Source organism: Ranitomeya variabilis, chromosome 3, assembly GCF_051348905.1.
Source record: "Ranitomeya variabilis isolate aRanVar5 chromosome 3, aRanVar5.hap1, whole genome shotgun sequence".
Taxonomy (NCBI): Eukaryota; Metazoa; Chordata; class Amphibia; order Anura; family Dendrobatidae; genus Ranitomeya; species Ranitomeya variabilis.
In genome coordinates, this window is record NC_135234.1 from 91652629 (window position 1) to 91671359 (window position 18731).

The window sequence follows — 18731 nt, forward strand, 5'->3', positions numbered from 1 at the left end:
GTTGTGGAGTCAGGGAAATGGAGGAGTCAAAGGTTTGGCCTCCACAGCCCTGTTATCAGAAGGTGATCTTGGCCTCAAGGACATACTGCCATAGAGATGAGTTGCATTGGGGGTAAGTAACATTTTTATGCTTGTGTCGTTTTTGAATCATTCTGATAATTCATCCATGTTTGGCTGCGAGTTCTGATCAGACAAGAGACTTGCAAGATATCCACCCATCACTATGCAGAGAGCCCATTTCTAACTACTGAGGGATATCAAACAAGCATGTACCACAGAATACATTTTTAATGCTTGCACAAATTTTTGGTTTGTTTTGTTTGGGAGTATTTTTTCAACTTTATAAATCCTCAAATGTAAGTATAATTTTAGGGGATTTTTTTCTTAGCCCATTCTGATTGTTCCTCTATTAACATTGAAAGTCAGTCTGGTTTAAACCTTCCAACAAACTCATAGGGTTTTTTCCTTCCTATTGGTCAACCAACATGTAAGGTCATAGACTGAACTCAATGGACTTAAAGTCTACATTTAACATTAAAAACTACACAACCTAACAAAATAAATAGACAATGAAGACTGATGCTGATGTAAGGCACACATATGGGAAACGTTATTAACTTTTTTGTGTGTATGGTATGACTATTTGGTTTAATTGTAATAGTATTTAAAGTTTGACATTTTTAATTTTTCACAATTTCCATCAAATTTCAAATATTTGTATAAATAAATGCAAAACATTGCCCTAAACTTACTAATGGTATAAAGTGCAATGTGTCAAAAAAAGTAACTGGGATATGCTGCAAGATTCAGACTGACAGATTTGGAAAGTTCGGCTCAGTGAAAGGGTTAAAAAAAACTTCCTACAACATTTACCTTTGACATGGCTTCAAACACGTTCATAGCTGTAACTGTCATCATGGACTGTAGGGGGCGCCGCTTCTCCTTCATTCCCACCCTGCTCCAGTCAGGAACAGCATTTATGTTGATTTCCACCGGCTTTAGCGGCATCCTCTTCCGCAGGGACATGCGCACAGTGTTAAGGGAGCTGGACGACGGCCTTTTCCTGAACTTGTCAGGCTGAGGACTGTCCTGTTCATCAATGTTTTCCAATACATCGTGACTCCTCCAACCAACACTTTGAAAAATCGAAGACATCTTTTTTTGATAGACACTGGAAAATAGAGAATAAAATAAAAGGTGAAAGTCATGTGTGCAGGAAACTATTAGCATTTTACTTGTATGCCCCAGAGATGGATTGTCTGGCCCAGTTAGTGATGGAGATCAATCAATATCCAGTTACAGGTAGTCCTCGACTTACGACGTTGATCCGTTCTTACACGGCGTCGTAAACCGAATTTCGATGTAAGTCGGACCATACATTCATACAGTACTGTACCATAATAACAGTACAGTACTGCAAACACTTAGCCTATCCAAACACCTATCCCAACACAGTACCCTACATAATTAGGGTGTTATGGCGTGCAGGAGACTTGTTTTCCTCTTGTAACCGGGTACAGTGTACAGTACTGGACTCTATTCTTCTGCCACTGCACGTAGTTGCATGTAGTTCGACTTACGACGCAAACCGTGTAAGTCGGAACGAGGCCTCGTATAAAGCGTTGTAACCACGAAACGATGTAACTCGAGACCATTGTAACCCGAGGACTAACTGTACATTACAGGCAGCCGTTTATGGTGCTCAGTTCAGTCAGTAGACCCAAGTTTATGGACTACTACATTTATGTTGGACAATATATATGACAGACAGAGACCATTTCCATACCTTTTAGGCAGGTTAGCAGAAAGTACCAGATTGGTAGAAAAGTTCACAATATAAACTGTATATGTTATTAATTAGATCTCCCTGAGACTGGTGCATTTACTTTGAAAATCCATGTCAGAATGCCTGCATAATTTGGATATTAATAGGACTCCAGCTAAATAGTGAGAAAGCTGATGAGTTCATGTGTATTCAGTCTCCTTTTCGACAACTTTTCTTTTGCAAACTGCTCCAGATCTCTCATATGAGGGGTGCCTTCTCCCACCAGAAATTTTAAAGAGGTCGTTCAATACTAGGAAAACCCCTTATTGATCTAAACTGTTTGGTCTAGATAAAATAAAGCTTATACTGACCTCCCGTGCCGGCACTGTATCAGCGGTGTCAGCACCTGTGCGGTTGTTGTGACATGTGAGCCCGGTGCCCAAACAGCGCTGGCGTCATGCCCCCCGTCTTTTTGTCGAATTGAAGAGGGAGTTCGAGCTGCAGCTGATCCCTGACTTCCTCTAAATGTTCAATTGACAGATGTGGACAGTACCACCAGTGCTGATTGGGCTCATGTGTCACAACCACCACGGGTGCCCCAGGGAGACCAAGTGACAACACCGCAGAAACAGCGCCGGCACAGGCGAGTGTAAGCCTTTTAAAAAAAATTTATCGTTGTCAAGTGTGGGGTATGACAAGAAGTGGTCCAACTTCTTTAAGATCTCTCCACAGGTGTTCAATGGGATTCAGATCCAAACTCATCACAGGCCACTTCAGAACTCTCCAGCGCTTTGTTTCCATCCATTTCTCGGTGCTTCTTGAAGAATATTTGGGGTCATTGTTCTGTTGGAAGACCTATGACGCAAACCCTGCTTTCTGACACTGGGCACTATATTGTGACCCAAAATCCTTTTGGTAATCTTCAAATTTTTATGCCTTTCACACATTCAAAGCACCCAGCACCAGAGGCAGCAAAACAACCCCAAGACATTTTTGAACCACCACCATATTTAACTGTAGGTACTGTGTTTTCTTTTTAGTCATCATTCCATTTTACAGTAAACAGTAGAATGATGTGTGACGCCCGGGAGACCGAGGTACCCAGTACCAGATCAATGAGGTCCGTCTCTTGAGGGGGATGTCACTAGTGGCTTGACCCGGTGCTGTGGCCTCAGGCGATGCACAATGTAAGGGATATCATGAAGGAACAGGCACTTACTTGATCAGCAGCAGGTCCTCTCAGCTGTGATGACCCCGATCCTGGATCGATGGCTATTGTCCAAATGAAAGACTGAGGCGCTGAAACGTTTAACCAGTTTACTTTAACAAAAAGGGATTTGCAACCAATACTGTCACCGGAGTCTGTTTAAGAACTCTGAATTACTTTGACCCTGTCAGGATTTCCACCTCTTATTATGAGCAGTTTCTGTATGGCCCTGCTGCTGTTTGTGAACTGGCTGCCGACCCAATCTGTCTCTTCTGTGCTCTGGTTCGACGGACAACCCGAGTCCTTTTTTTGTCGGCTTACCCCCTCTGGGAGTACCGCTGAACTCTGTGTCTGTTGCTGCGTCTTACCCTGGTGAAGCTGATATCACCTCACTTCCTTCCGGTTGCTGTATTATATATAATGAATATAGCCACGGATCCGGTATCCGTCTCTGCGCCTATTCTGGGTAGAGGTTATTGCTACCCGGTTCTCACAATGTCCTTTTTCTCGATTCCTCTTTTCCTACTATGGGCATCACGGGCCTATAATCCGTCATAGGGCTGTTAGGAGTTCAGTTATACGACCTCTCACTTTCAGCTCCTCAACCCAACTGCCAGTCCTTTTCTCAGACCAGAATAGATCAAGGGGAGTCTCTGGAGCTCCCCCTTCTGGCCGGAGATGGTAGTGCAGTCTTGCTATTTTAATATTTGTATTTGGTGTCAATAACTATTTTTGTGGCAAATACCTCTAGGGGCGCCACATTCCCCCTTAAGGTACCTTCACACGAAGCGACGCTGCAGCGATAGCGACAACGATGCCGATCGCTGCAGCGTCGCTGTTTGATCGCTGGGGAGCTGTCACACAGACCGCTCTCCAGCGACCAACGATGCCGAGGTCCCCGGGTAACCAGGGTAAACATCGGGTTGCTAAGCGCAGGGCCGCGCTTAGTAACCCGATGTTTACCCTGGTTACCAGCGTAAAAGTAAAAAAAACAAACAGTACATGCTCACCTGCGCGTCCCCCAGCGTCTGCTTCCTGACACTGACTGAGCTCCGGCCCTAACAGCACAGCGGTGACGTCACCGCTGTGCTTTCACTTTCACTTTAGGGCCGGCGCTCAGTAAGTGTCAGGAAGCAGACGCTGGGGGACGCGCAGGTGAGCATGTACTGTTTGTTTTTTTTACTTTTACGCTGGTAACCAGGGTAAACATCGGGTTACTAAGCGCGGCCCTGCCCTTGGTAACCCGATGTTTACCCTGGTTACCAGTGTAAAACATCGCTGGTATCGTTGCTTTTGCTTTCAAACACAACGATACACGGCGATCGGACGACCAAATAAAGTTCTGGACTTTATTCAGCGACCAGCGACATCACAGCAGGATCCTGATCGCTGCTGCGTGTCAAACGAAACGATATCGCTAGCGAGGACGCTGCAACGTCACGGATCGCTAGCGATATCGTTACAAAGTCGTTTCGTGTGAAGGTACCTTTAGTCAAGAACAGTACTCCGGGACTGTGGGATGATAACATTTTGAAATAACAATTGATATGTACAGAGTCTTAAAAATGAAAAGTTACAAAAACTACTCAAAGAAACAAAAAAAAAAATGGAATTCTGTAAAAAGTCACTTCAAATAGCGTCCATTAATACAGTTCTATCCTTGAAGGTACTAGGAAGCAAAGTTCACAAAGCAGTCTTTCCGGAGCTTTGATTTAGTGTTTCCGGGCTGATAAAAAGTTCAAGAATATGCAAAAAGTTCATACAGGTAAGTCTTTGTAGGTACTGGGCTTAAACGTTACAGAACGATAACAATGACTATAGTCTTATAGTTGGTAATCCGCATACCTGGCCGGTAATTGACCCTGGGTACTACGCTGGGATCTACGTAATAGCGGTGTCTCTTTATGTGGTGTACTTCTGTCTACTGCGGATATAGTATCTGCCCTCTCTGCTAAAGATAATTCCACCACTAAGGGGTTGGCAAGTCCACCGTGAATGGGATCACTCTGATCAGGAATCTGTTCTTCCTGACCTGGAACCTCTTGTAGTACGGGGTCAACCTCTTCCTGTCTTGGGACTTCTAATATTGGATTCGGTGTTGGATAAAAGGCCACCATGGGAACCACTATTGCACCATGGTATGTTAGTAGGGTTTTGGGAAAGTCTCCTATACAGGTGTGATACATTTCCTCCTCTTTTTCTTTTACTGGTTGAACCTGTATAGGTTGAATAACTTCTGATTCTGGCTGGACAACTTCTGTCTCTTTCAGCGTTTCCGGACAAAATTTAAGATTGTCTCTTGACACTAGTACAGATGTTAAACCTCCGTTTTTGCTAATGAGACACATTTTAGGATTATCCATTCTTGTTGGTAAAACTGTGTAGGGTACGGCTTCCCATTGATTATCCAGTTTATTGGTTCGACGATTCCTCTTGAGTACTTGGTCACCCGGTCTTAATGGAGTTGCTAGAGCATTCTGGTTGAAAGTTCGCTCTTGTCTTTCTCTGGTTTGCTGGAGGCTTCTTTCCACACTCTCTTGCACTTGGCGATACTGCTTTTGCCGTACGACATCCCAATTGGAGTCTTGAACTTTTGCGTCTGGTTTCAGAATTCCCATTTCTAGATCGATTGGCAATTGGCCGGGTCTTGCACGCATAAGATAAGCTGGGGTGCAGTTGGTAGAGCTCACCGGGACATTATACAGATCCACCAAGTCAGGCAATTTCTCTGGCCATTGATTCCTTTCCATTTCAGGTAAAGTCTGTAGTAGGTCTATCACAATATGGTTCATCTTCTCACATAAGCCGTTTGTTTGCGGATGATAGACCGTCGTCCGGATCTTTTTGCAACCATACATATTACAGAATTCTCTGAAGAGCTCTGATTCAAAGGCTGTACCCTGGTCAGTGAGAACCTGTTCCGGATATCCATGGGGTCTACAAAAGTACGTTTGGAACGCTTTGGCTGCTGTTTTTGCAGTCAGATCTTTTACAGGTACTACTACCAAGAAGCGCGAATAATGATCCACGATGGTCAAGGCATAGACGTAACCGGACCGGCTCGGTGTCAACTTCACGTGGTCCATGGCTACCAGTTCAAGTGGTTGTTTGGTGATTATGGGCTGCAGTGGTGCTCTTTGGCTCTTTTGATCGTTCCTTCTGAGGTTGCACGGGCCACAGTTTCTACACCACTGTTCGATTGATTTTCTCATCGCGACCCAATAAAATCTTTCTCTCAGAAGTACTTCTAGCTTTTTCCAACCAAAGTGACCAGCACCATATTGGTAAGCCTCGAGGACCATCCTCACATCTTGTTTAGGCACGATAATCTGCCAAACCAATTCATGTGTTTTTGGATTGGTGTATCTTCTACAGAGTTTCCCTTGATACAGGAACATTTTGCCTCTCTCTTTCCAGAGTTGATGCGTCTCTTCTGGGGCATCCTCATCGGGATATACACTTTGCTCAGTCAATAGTTCCTTGACTAGCTTCACAGCCGGATTGCTATCTTGGGTGTCAGCCCATCTATGGTGTGCTAACGGATTAAAATTCACTTCTTGTTGTTTCTGATAGGTATTTGACTGACGATGTTTTACCTTGGGCTGATGAAAGGCTGGTAGTTCAATTTCTTCAAGCTCCCCCGTTTCTTCTTCTACATCTCTCAAGTGTGGCATCCGGGATAGGGCATCGGCATTTCCATTCCTGCGACCTGCTCGATACTTGATCACGAAGTTGTAATTAGATAACCGGGCTATCCATCGCGGTTCTAACGCTCCTAATTTAGCCGTGTCTAGGTGGGTCAATGGATTGTTGTCAGTATAGACAATAAATTCTGCACCGGTCAAATAGTGTTTGAAACGTTCAGTCACAGCCCAAACTACTGCCAGTAGCTCCAATTTGAAGGAACTATAATTTTCAAAATTTCTTTCAGTAGGCCGGAGTTTTCTACTTGCAAAGGCGATGACTTTCTCCCGACCTTCTTGCTTTTGTGACAGCACCGCTCCCAATCCCACATTACTGGCATCGGTGTAGAGGATGAAAGGTTGATGGTAATCCGGGTACGCCAGAACTTCTTCTCCGGTTAGTGCCTTCTTTAGTTGTTCAAAGGAGTCTTCTCTTTCGTCGTTCCACTGAAAAGGAGGGTTTCGGTTTGAAGGTTTCTTCGTCTGCCCTATCAAAGTATCTTGCAAGGGCGCTGCCAATTTGGTAAATCCTTTTATTAATCTACGATAGTAACCCACTAATCCCAAGAATTGCCTCACTTCTTTTGCGTTGGTAGGTCTTGGCCAATCCCTTATGGCAGTTATTTTCTCGGGATCCGGTGCTACTCCCTCCGAACTCACGATGTGCCCTAAGTATTGTACCTTTGGCTTGAGAAGGTGACATTTGGATGGTTTGATTTTCATACCATACTTGGATAAGGCTTCGAACACCTCTGCCAGGTCTGTTAAGTGCTGTTCGTAAGTCTTTGAGTAGACGATCACATCATCTAGGTACAGGAGGACGGTCTCGAAGTTCTTGTGTCCGAGGCAACATTCCATCAGTCGCTGGAAAGTACCGGATGCGTTGCAGAGTCCGAACGGCATGCGATTAAATTCGCTTAGACCCATTGGTGTGGTGAATGCCGTTTTTTCTTTATCTCTCTCAGCCACAGGGACTTGCCAATACCCGCTTGTTAAGTCTAAGGTGGAAAAATAATTAGCAGATTTCAAAGCAGTCAAGGACTCTTCTATCCTAGGCAAGGGATAGGCGTCTTTATGGGTGATGTTATTAATCCGCCGGTAGTCTACGCACATTCTCATGGTTCCGTCCTTTTTTTTTGACAATCACCAGAGGGGCCGCCAAGGGCTACAACTATCTCTTATTACCCCGGCCTGTTTCATCTCTCTCAGCATGTCCTTCGCGCATTGATAGTGAGCGGGCGGTATGGGTCTATATCTTTCTTTTATCGGGGGATGGTCACTGGTGGGGATTGTATGTTCCACCCCTTCTATCCGTCCGAAGTCCAATGGGTGTTTACTGAAGACCTGTTCATATTCCGTCACTAATCTATACACCCCTTGTCTTTGATGGGTAGGTGTTGAATCTACACCTACGTCTAGCTGTTGGCACCAATCCTCTAATTTTCCATCTGAGCCGTTATTTTCCACCTGACAGGTCGATTCTAAAGGCTCAACGGTTGTGATGGCATTGTTGTCAACAGTATATAACTTTGCCACTGTAGCGTACCTTGGCAAAGTGACCTCTTCCTCTCCACAGTTCAAAAGTCGTACCGGCACCCGTCCCCGATGTACCTCGACCACCCCTCGTGCCGTGAGTATAGTGGGCCTGCTGTCGGTGTACGCTGGTTCTATTAAGGCTTGATTAGTCTCGTCCTTTAGTACCAATGGCCGCTCTACACCATACCATTTCTGTTTTTGGTGGGATTACAATAGACGTTGGATCACTCACCCTCACACTGCCGATTTCTCCACCTGCAACTTCTATCTGTTGCCTTAACATTAATACTTTTATTTCCCTCCGGAGAACTCTCTGCTGGCAGGATCGTGCAGTTTCAGCAATTTGTTGTAAGACAGAAATAACTTCGGAAAAGCAGTTCTCTAACACATTCATTCCTATCAATACAGTTGGTTCACAGTTCTGTCGGTCAACATCAACGACAATTTTACCCTGTTTCTTCAATTCTGCTTTACCAATCTGTATGGTCATCTCCCTGAATCCTAGTTTCGGTACCAACTTACCATTACTGGCCCATATATCTAGTTCAACATCAGAGGGTCCTTTATCAATATATTCATAGATTGTAAGCTTGCGAGCAGGGCCCTCATTCCTACTGGTATCTGTTTTGAACTGTGATTTCTGTTATGCTGTAATGTCTATTGTCTGTATAAGTCCCCTCTATAAGTTGTAAAGCGCTGCGGAATATGTTGGCGCTATATAAATAAAATTATTATTATTATTATTATTATTATTATTATCTACCTCAGCCCAGTACTTCTTATAAAGGATATATGGTATAGATGAAATCTGGGAACCTGTATCCAGCAAAGCGTTGAGGGGAATTCCGTCAAGCACGATAGGGATGATGGGTCGTCCTCCGATGTACCTGTCGTGCCAGGGTGTTGGGCCTTGAAAATTCATTCCTGCGAAGCGGCCCGCATTCCCAGGGGATTCCCGTTTAAATCACAATTTCGTGCAAAATGGCCTGGCTGCTGGCAACGGCGGCAAATGGGCTGTCCATCCGGTTGGTAGCGGTCACGACGTCGTCCTTTCCATGTCGGGTATCTCCGGGACCTCATCCATGGAACATCCTCTCTACGGTTTGCCAACTCCATCTTGGGTTCTCTCATCTCCTGCATGGTTTTAGCCATTGAAGCAACAACATCAGTTAAAGAGTCAAGCTTTTGCTGAAGAGCCTCATTAGTAATGGGCCCCAGGGACTTAGCACTGGCACCGGACGTAGCTGATGTCACTGGCATTCCCCGTTGCTGAAGTGCATCTGCCATGGGTTGTGTGAGATCCTGATCCCGAGGTGCCTCTGCCAGCTGGAGACGTATAGCGCTCTCCTTTAATTGGGCAAATGTCAATTCAGGGTTCTTAAAAACAAGCATGCTCACATGCCCCCGGTGAGAAGGGGTGTAGAGTCCCTCAATAAATTGATCTTTTAGCAGTTTATCGGCTCCTGTGTTAAAAATTGGTTCAGCCAGTATAAGTGATTTAAGGGCTTCCTGCAGGTTTAAGGCAAAATCTCTCACGCCCTCATTAGCTTTTTGTTTGCAATTAAAGAATCGTACTTTAGCTTTGCTGCTGGCAGTGGTTTCAAATGTAGCTTTTAATCCAGCAAATATGCGTTCAACAATACCTTTTAGATCAGTTGCCCATGCCGTGACTTCTCGCTTAGCATGGCCACTTAACTGCATCATCAGGAGACTAACACGCTGAGCTTCACCCACAGGGAACATATCAAAATGAGCCAGCATCTTTTCCCTGAAACCGTCAAGGGTATTAGGTTCACCTTCATACATTGGAAGCCACGGGCCACCCGGGGTATATGGCATCAACACCGGCATGATGGGCACCACTCCTTGCACTGCTGCGCTGCCAGGCTCTCTATCGACACTCTGTCTTTCAGCTGCATTAGCGTCACCGGGTGCTGCGGTGTCTCCGTGCTGCGACATACTGTACCCCCTTAGTTAATCCAGACCCCTCCGGTCCCAGCTTCCGTCTAGATAATGTAGATTGGTTCCTCTGTGCAGCAGGATGACAATGACACGCCCCCTGCTGCCTCTAACTGCCGCACGCTCTGTGATGGTGGATTTTGAAGTTTTTCAGTTAGACTGGGGCTTGGGTAATGACGTAGCTCGATTAACAGTTTTGTGCCTAACGGTTATGAGATGATTACATCAGGGAATGGCGGCCATTTTTACCCCATTATAACCAATGGAGAAAAGTCACTTTCAATAGTTTTCAATGGGGAACGGGATTTTCTTTAACAAAGTCAATCTCCAAGATTTTTCATCCAAATTTTCACAGTTTCAGACTCCAATTACGGCACACAATACCCGGTGTACGGACTGGCCCAATCCTGTTCGTGACGCCAGTTGTGACGCCTGGGAGACTGAGGTACGCAGTACCAGATCAATGAGGTCCATCTCTTGAGGGGGATGTCACTAGTGGCTTGACCCGGTGCTGTGGCCTCAGGCGATGCACAATGTAAGGGATATCATGAAGGAACAGGCACTTACTTGATCAGCAGCAGGTCCTCTCAGCTGTGATGACCCCGAGCCTGGATCGATAGCTATTGTCCAAATGAAAGACTGAGGCGCTGAAACGTTTAACCAGTTTACTTTAACAAAAAGGGATTTGCAACCAATACTGTCACCAGAGTCTGTTTAAGAACTCTGAATTACTTTGACCCTGTCAGGATTTCCACCTCTTATTATGCGCAGTTTCTGTATGGCCCTGCTGCTGTTTGTGAACTGGCTGCCGACCCAATCTGTCTCTTCTGTGCTCTGGTTCGACGGACAACCCGAGTCCTTTTTTTGTCGCCTTACCCCCTCTGGGAGTACCGCTGAACTCTGTGTCTGTTGCTGCGTCTTACCCTGGTGAAGCTGATATCACCTCACTTCCTTCCGGTTGCTGTATTATATATAATGAATATAGCCATGGATCCGGTATCCGTCTCTGCGCCTATTCTGGGTAGAGGTTATTGCTACCCGGTTCTCACAATGTCCTTTTTCTCTATTCCTCTTTTCCTACTATGGGTATCACGGGCCTATAATCCGTCATAGGGCTGTTAGGAGTTCAGTTATACGACCTCTCACTTTCAGCTCCTCAACCCAACTGCCAGTCCTTTTCTCAGACCAGAATAGATCAAGGGGAGTCTCTGGAGCTCCCCCTTCTGGCCGGAGATGGTAGTGCAGTCTTGCTATTTTAATATTTGTATTTGGTGTCAATAACTATTTTTGTGGCAAATACCCCTAGGGGCGCCACAGATGTAATTTACCAAAAAGCTCTTGCAGCGCCCCAGAGTCCTGGTCGTTGCAGTACTGTCGCTCCGCCGCTAAGGGGAGTGATGGTATGTCTGATGGCACTAAAGGAGTTCACCTGACCAGGTATCACAGACACACATTACACTTCACACTCCGGGCCACCAGGGGGAGTGGTTCTATCTAGTAGGCCACCCCTCACACTTTGGTAAAACTGGGGGTTGGACAGGAAGTTAGGTGGAGAGTAGCTGGGAAGAGCTCGAGAGAGGACCTGTCAGGGGTGGGATCCTGGCAGAGTCCTAGGAAAGGACAAGAAGCGAGGTTTATTGTGAAGAGTGAGAAACGGGAATACAGCAAAAAGGAGATAATACCAGAAGGGGTCGTGCCTCAAGAATAGCAACATCCTTCTGAGGCGCGTAGCCGGTGGCCGGAACCCCGAGAAAGTAAGAGACTCCACGCATTACTTTAGACTACAGCCGGGCAGTTAACTACAGGTTGGCTGTCTCACCATTACACCTAACGAAGACAACGGAGGCAAACTGTGGGAGAGGGGCGTCCCTAGGTTCCCTATAAAATAGCTCCAGGCCTACCCCGTCATACGGGTGCGTCCTAGCCATATCATCTGGGGGACGAAGAGAGAGAAAGAACAGAAACATACACAACAGTTGTGAGGACTATCCCGTGGTGCTCAGCAGGGAGGTACTACAACACACAGGCGCTAGAAGGTAGACACTGATTTCCACCTGCAAAGGGAACTCTGGATGTGCCTTCGGACCGGCCGGTCTCAGACAGCCCTGTTAACAGTACTCTGGATTGAGGATCCCGAAGCCCTCAGTAAAGAGGTAGAGAGAATGCAACCCTGTGTCCTCGTTATTTCATCGCGACCTGCATCTTATCTTTCATAGGACGCCCCTTAGCAGGGTCACGGACCGGGTCTAGCCACCGTGACAACCCCAGAACTGAGACAGAGAAGCCCGGTACCGAGTACCCCGCGGCCCTGCGTTTGGGGGCGCTCCAATCTTGGCGTCACGAACAGGATGTACTTAAGCCTGAAGAATCAGGTCATGTGTGCCTTGGAACAGTAATTTACTGTGCTTGAACCGTGATTTATTGCAAAGACTGTGTGTTGCTATTTGCTGCCAAAACCCGCCATCGCCGCGCACGAAGGGAGGAGCCATAGCTTCGTGGGCGGAGCTGGCCAAAAAGAGCGCGGAACCAGAAGACGCGGTAAAGCGATGATCCCGGAAGAGGAACACCAACTTCCAGCAGGTTAGCAAGGGGAAGGAGCGGCCATGTCTGAGTCGGGGGGAGCAGAGGCGGCGGTCGCAGCCGCAGACCCGGAGGCATCTTCGGCCCCCGCAGTAGATGCCGCCGCGGGCCTTGTACCACAGCCGGTTGCCGCAGAGCTCGCCGCCCCTATCCGCCAGCCGGAGGTTGTTGCGGCTACAACAGCCATTATGCCCTTCTCCATGCCGTACCTACCTGGAGCAGCCTGGCTCCCGCGATACTCTGGAGAGTCACATACATTAACTGACTTTAAAGAGGGGATCTGCAGCCTGCTTGAGTTCTATCCCTTGACAGAGCCTCAAAGTTCATATGATAACAGGCCAACTCTTTGGGGCGGCTCTGAGGGAAGGGAAGTGAAGTCCTGGCCCGCCGCGGATAAGGGAACTGCACAGCAGGTCTTTGCAAAGCTTAAAGCCACCTTTGAAACCCGCACCGCTACAGAAATTAAGCTGACTTTCTATGGGTGCAAGCAGAGGCCGCAGGATAGCTTACGGGACTAGGCCCTTAACCTCCAGGAGGAGCTGCAGGCTATCAAGCAGAGTGACCCTGGCAGCATGCAAGATGAAGATAAACTCCTGAAGGAGCGGTTCATTGAGGGGCTCCTGTGCAGCCACCAAAGGGGTCAACTGCACTTCCTGGCCATGCAGAATCCAGATCTGACTTTTGCGCAATTCGAGGATAAAGCCATCCAGGCACTACAAGAGCGACAGCCCAGCCGTGCAGTGCCCCCCAGGCGTCCCGCTCTCACATACCACCAGGAGGTGGCGTCGGATGCCCCAGTTGCCTCCGAGGCCGATGCCCAGAGCCTAGAGAACGACTCCCCTGCAGGACTCCACCTCCAGATGCAGGAGCTGACCAAGAGCGTTGCTGCCCTAGCCCGGACCGTGCAGTCCCTACAGGAGGCCCCCAAGGAGAAGATCCAGCTGGCCTCCAGACCAGAGGCTGTCCCCTGGATGCGACAGAGGAGGACTCCGCCGACCAGAGGCAGGGACGACGATCGCTTCCATCGGGACGGACGACATATCTGCCGCCGCTGCCACCAGGTGGGCCACCTTGCAAGGTACTGTCCTTTAAACGAGCAACCCCTGGGGCACAGGGCCAACCCCCAGGAGTAGGAAGATCAGGCCCGCAGCATTGGAGAGCCAAATACGTTGGAGGGCGACCAGTTCTTCCTGTTGTGATCGACGGTATCCCCATGAACGCTCTGCTGGACACCGGTTCTCAGGTGGCGACTATGCCTTACATGCTTTATAGACGGTATTGGGAGGACACCGGTATTACTCATGGCCCCGATGACGATTTCACCATAATAGCCAGTAATGGTCAGCCATTGCCACAAGTGGGGTATAAAGAGGTCACCATCAAAGTGGGGCGGGTGGAATTGAAGGCCCAAGGGATTGTAATTGTTGATATTGACCGCTGTGAGTGTAATCCCATGATGACCATTGGTACTAATGTTATAGAAAATTGTCTTGCAGAAGTTATTGTCCTATTACAACAGGTCGCAGAAACAGCTGGCTACATTGAACAACGTGTCCTGCAAAAAGAAATCAGGGCCCTAATGCAAAGACAGCAGGTAGAGCTGACTGGTGGTGAAATTGGTCGTGTCACAGTGAGTGATTCAAACCCCATTACGATACCCCCCAGGAGTGAAATGTTAATATGGTGTCGGGCAGCCATAGGTCTCAGGGGTAAAGACTATCAGGCCCTAGTAGAACCTGTATATTCGGATAATAGGCCTACCCTCCTGACAGCCAGAGGGGTGGTTGACGTCCGCAAGGGTAGGGTGCCAGTACGTGTTCTCAATTGTGGGGAGGAAGAGGTCCAGCTAACCAAATATGCCACACTTGCCAAACTGTTTACTGTTAATAGTAGTGTGATACAGGCACCTTGGCCCTTGGTCCCGTCCGATCCGGCGGAGAACAACGGTTCCGCAGGGCAACCGAAAGATTGGTGTCGGGAATTACACGTGGGCACTGACTCTACCCCAGCTCACCAGAAACAGGGGGCCTACAGGGTGGTTCATGAGTACGAACGGGTCTTTAGCAAACACCCCCTAGATTTTGGGCAGGTGAAAGGGATCCAACATCATATCCGCACAGGGGATCATCGACCCATAAAAGAGAGATACCGTCCTGTACCCCCAGCTCATTATCAGTGTGCCAAGGACATGTTGCGAGAGATGAAGGAGGCTGGGGTAGTGAGGGACAGTTGTAGCCCCTGGGCAGCTCCATTAGTCCTCGTTAAGAAGATGGCACAATGAGAATGTGTGTGGATTATAGGCAGTTAAATCGCATTACACATAAAGATGCATACCCACTGCCCAGGATAGAGGAGTCACTGGCTGCTTTAAAATCTGCTAACTACTTCTGTACCTTGGATCTCACCAGTGGGTACTGGCAGGTTCCCGTAGCGGAGGCGGACCAGGAGAAGACTGACTTCACGACGCCGATGGGCCTCTGTGAATTCAACTACATGCCCTCGGCTTGTGCAATGCCCCGGGGACGTTCCAGAGGATGATGGAGTGCTGTCTGGGGCACAAGAACTTTGAAACCGTACTGCTGTATCTGGAAGTTGCCATTGTCTTCTCCAAGACCTATGAAGACCATCTGAAGCACCTGGCCGAGGTGTTTGAAGCCCTGTCCAACTTTGGCTTGAAGGTGAAACCATCCAAATGCCACCTGCTGAAACCCAAGGTGCAGTACCTCAGCCATGTGGTGAGTGCTGAAGGTGTGGCCCCAGACCCCGACAAGGTTACAGTGATTAAGGACTGGCCGAAACCCAGCAACCTCCATGAAGTCCGGCAGTTCCTCAGGTTGGTAGGCTATTACAGGAGGTTCATCAAGGACTTCACCAAGAAGGCCACGCCATTGCAAGATCTGTTGGTGGGCCAATCCAAGAAGACCAAGGGGAAGAGCACCCCATTTGATTGGAACGAAGGACTGGAAGAGTCATTCACTTGCTTAAAGATGGCGCTGACGGGAGACGAGGTACTGGCCTACCCTGAGTACGATCAACCGTTTGTACTGTATACGGATGCCAGCAACGTAGGACTGGGAGCTGTGTTGTCCCAGGTCCAGAAAGGCAAGGAGAGGGTAATCGCTTACGCCAGCAGGAAACTTCGTCCCACGGAAAGGAACCCTGACAACTACAGTTCCTTCGAGCTGGAATTTCTCGACATCGTTTGGGCAGTGACAGAGAGGTTCAAGCATTACCTGGCCTCAGCGAAATTCACCGTCTTCACGGATAACAATCCACTAACGCACTTGGACACAGCAAAACTCGGGGCCTTGGAACAGCGGTGGATGGCCCGGCTGTCCAATTACGATTTCACCATCAAGTACCGGGCAGGACGCAAGAATGCGAATGCCGATGCCTTGTCCCGAATGCCCAATTTGCCAGAAACGGGGGAGGACCCGGAGGCCCTGGAGGAAGTAGAACTGCCCGCTTTCCATCGCCCCAAAGCCACTCAATGCTCCCATCATGTGAAGAACAGGCACAAAAACAACCAGGATGCCACGCTGAATCCCCTGCCCCATCACGGGTGGGCAGAGACCCAGGATGGTGACCCTGCGGTCCGTCGGGTGAAAGAGCTCCTGACGCAGGCAGGTTTGCATCCCGGCCCGGATGATCCACAAGAAACCCAACAGCTGTGGAAGGGGAGAAGCAAACTGTTTATTCATGATGGTAAGCTGTGCCGAAGGAGTATCGACTCCCGCACCCATGAATTGGTATGGCAGATAGTGGTTCCAAGGCAAGATGCGCCCATGGTACTGGGAGCGTACCACGATAGGGCTGGACACTTCGGGTGGAGGATGTTGGAGAGACTGCTCCGAGGGAGATTCTATTGGATTGGCATGAAAAGAACCATTGAGCAGTGGTGTCGGGAGTGTGGCCCGTGCAGCCTACGCCAGAAGGACCGTGACAGCCAACGGGCTCCTTTGCAGCCCATCATCACCAAACGGCCGCTAGAACTGGTCGCGCTAGACCACGTGAAGCTGACGCCTAGCCAGTCGGGCTATATCTATGCTCTCACCATAGTGGATCACTACTGCAGGTTCCTGGTGGTTGTACCTGTCAAGGATCTAACAGCCAGGACGGCTGCCAAAGCCTTCCAGCAGTACTTCTGTAGGCCCCATGGGTATCCGGAGAAGGTACTGACCGATCAGGGACCAGCATTTGAGGCGGAGGTGTTCCAGGAGTTCTGCCATCTGTACGGGTGTAAGAAGATCAGAACCACACCGTACCATCCACAAACCAACGGGATGTGTGAAAAGATGAACCAAGTGGTGATCGACTTACTGAAGACCTTGCCTATAGAAGAACGGAACTTGTGGCACACAAAATTGCCCAACCTAGTAGACATGTACAACCACATCACAGTGAACTCTACTAACTGCACTCCGGCGTACCTGATGCGAGGAAGGCCTAGCAAATTGCCCATTGATCTGGATATGGGGGGGTTCTAACCCCCGAAGATACCTCGCCGGATGCCGATTGGGATACAGAGAGGCAGCAAAGGTACTGCAAAGTACAGGAGTGCGTGGAAAGAAGTCTCGCTCAGGCCAGGCAAAAACAGAAAAGGGACTACAACCAGCATGCTCCTGCGATTCCCTTGCCACCAGGTGAGCAAGTACTCAAGTGGAAGAGAAGGCTGCACAAGCTTGACGACCAATGGGAAGCGGAGCCGTATACCATCCTGCCGTCCGATTTCGACAATACTAAAGTCTGTCTCATCAGCAAAGATGGGGGGGAAACCTCAACGGCAATATCCAGAGACCACCTTAAGGTATGCCCTGACAAGTTGAGAGAGAAGGAAACAGATCCAAGAACCTCTCCACCTGTAGAAAAGGAGAAGATGATACATACTGTTCTTGGCGATTTTCCCCAGTCATGGACTCAGATAAACCAGGCCATCGTGGTACCTGTATTAACGTTTCATCAACCGAACCCGCCTGAACTAAACGTGGTGCCAGATCCCCCGGACCCACCATCACCACAGACCCCGCCGGACGATGCCATGCCCACCGTCGGACCGGCGGAGCCTCCCTCTGCTATCGGCGAATCTGCCATACCCACTGTTGCTAGCAGCAGCTCTGAGAGATCCAGCATGCCAGTGCTACCCAGACTCACTAGAAGCGTAGCTAGAAGGCAGTGCACTACACCAGTGGTAGCAAGCATAGCGAGCCCTGCTAGGCCAATAGCAACCCCTGCACTACGGAGGTCTACAAAAAGCACCAAGAATCAAACTCCCCTTCGCTACAAAACTTGGAGGTATTAACAAAAGATGCTAATTGTGTTTGTGTAAATATCTTTGTTATAAGTTTAAAAATGGACAACGGGGCAATGGACAGTGAATTGCTCCAATAACTTTCAAAAGGGACCCCTTTGTTTACCCGGGGTCCCTGCTGTTTTAAAGTTACAGCCACTGGACTGAGAGTCATAAACTGTGCATGACCAAACTTTCGCAACGTTCAAGAGTCCTCACCTCCCATAAAGGGAAGCACTGTTATTACTTGTTTATTGCATTTCAAAATTCGGTATGTTTGTTGTTTACATGTATTGTTGTTTTTCTTTTCCCAGTCCGGGAGTACTGGATTTAACCGGGGGGAGTGCAGCGCTCCAGAGTCCTGGTCGTTGCAGTACTGTCGCTCCGCCGCTAAGGGGAGTGATGGTATGTCTGATGGCACTAAAAGAGTTCACCTGACCAGGTATCACAGACACACATTACACTTCACACTCCGGGCCACCAGGGGGAGTGGTTCTATCTAGTAGGCCACCCCTCACACTTTGGTAAAACTGGGGGTTGGACAGGAAGTTAGGTGGAGAGTAGCTGGGAAGAGCTCGAGAGAGGACCTGTCAGGGGTGGGATCCTGGCAGAGTCATAGGAAAGGACAAGAAGCGAGGTTTATTGTCAAGAGTGAGAAACGGGAATACAGCAAAAAGGAGATAATACCAGAAGGGGTCGTGCCTCAAGAACAGC

The 18731-nt window shown here is 48.4% G+C and overlaps 1 protein-coding gene across 4 annotated transcripts in view; it reads right to left on the bottom strand.

The window, feature by feature from the left end:
* PIMREG (PICALM interacting mitotic regulator) overlaps nt 1-18731 on the bottom strand; it is a 52955-nt gene that overhangs the window by 25670 nt on the left and 8554 nt on the right. For all 4 annotated transcript variants that reach the window (XM_077294391.1, XM_077294393.1, XM_077294389.1 and 1 more), the window contains exon 2: nt 874-1171. In XM_077294391.1, coding sequence (XP_077150506.1) covers nt 874-1155 — 282 coding nt within the window. In that variant the 5' untranslated portion in view covers nt 1156-1171. The remainder of the gene's footprint in view (nt 1-873; nt 1172-18731) is intronic.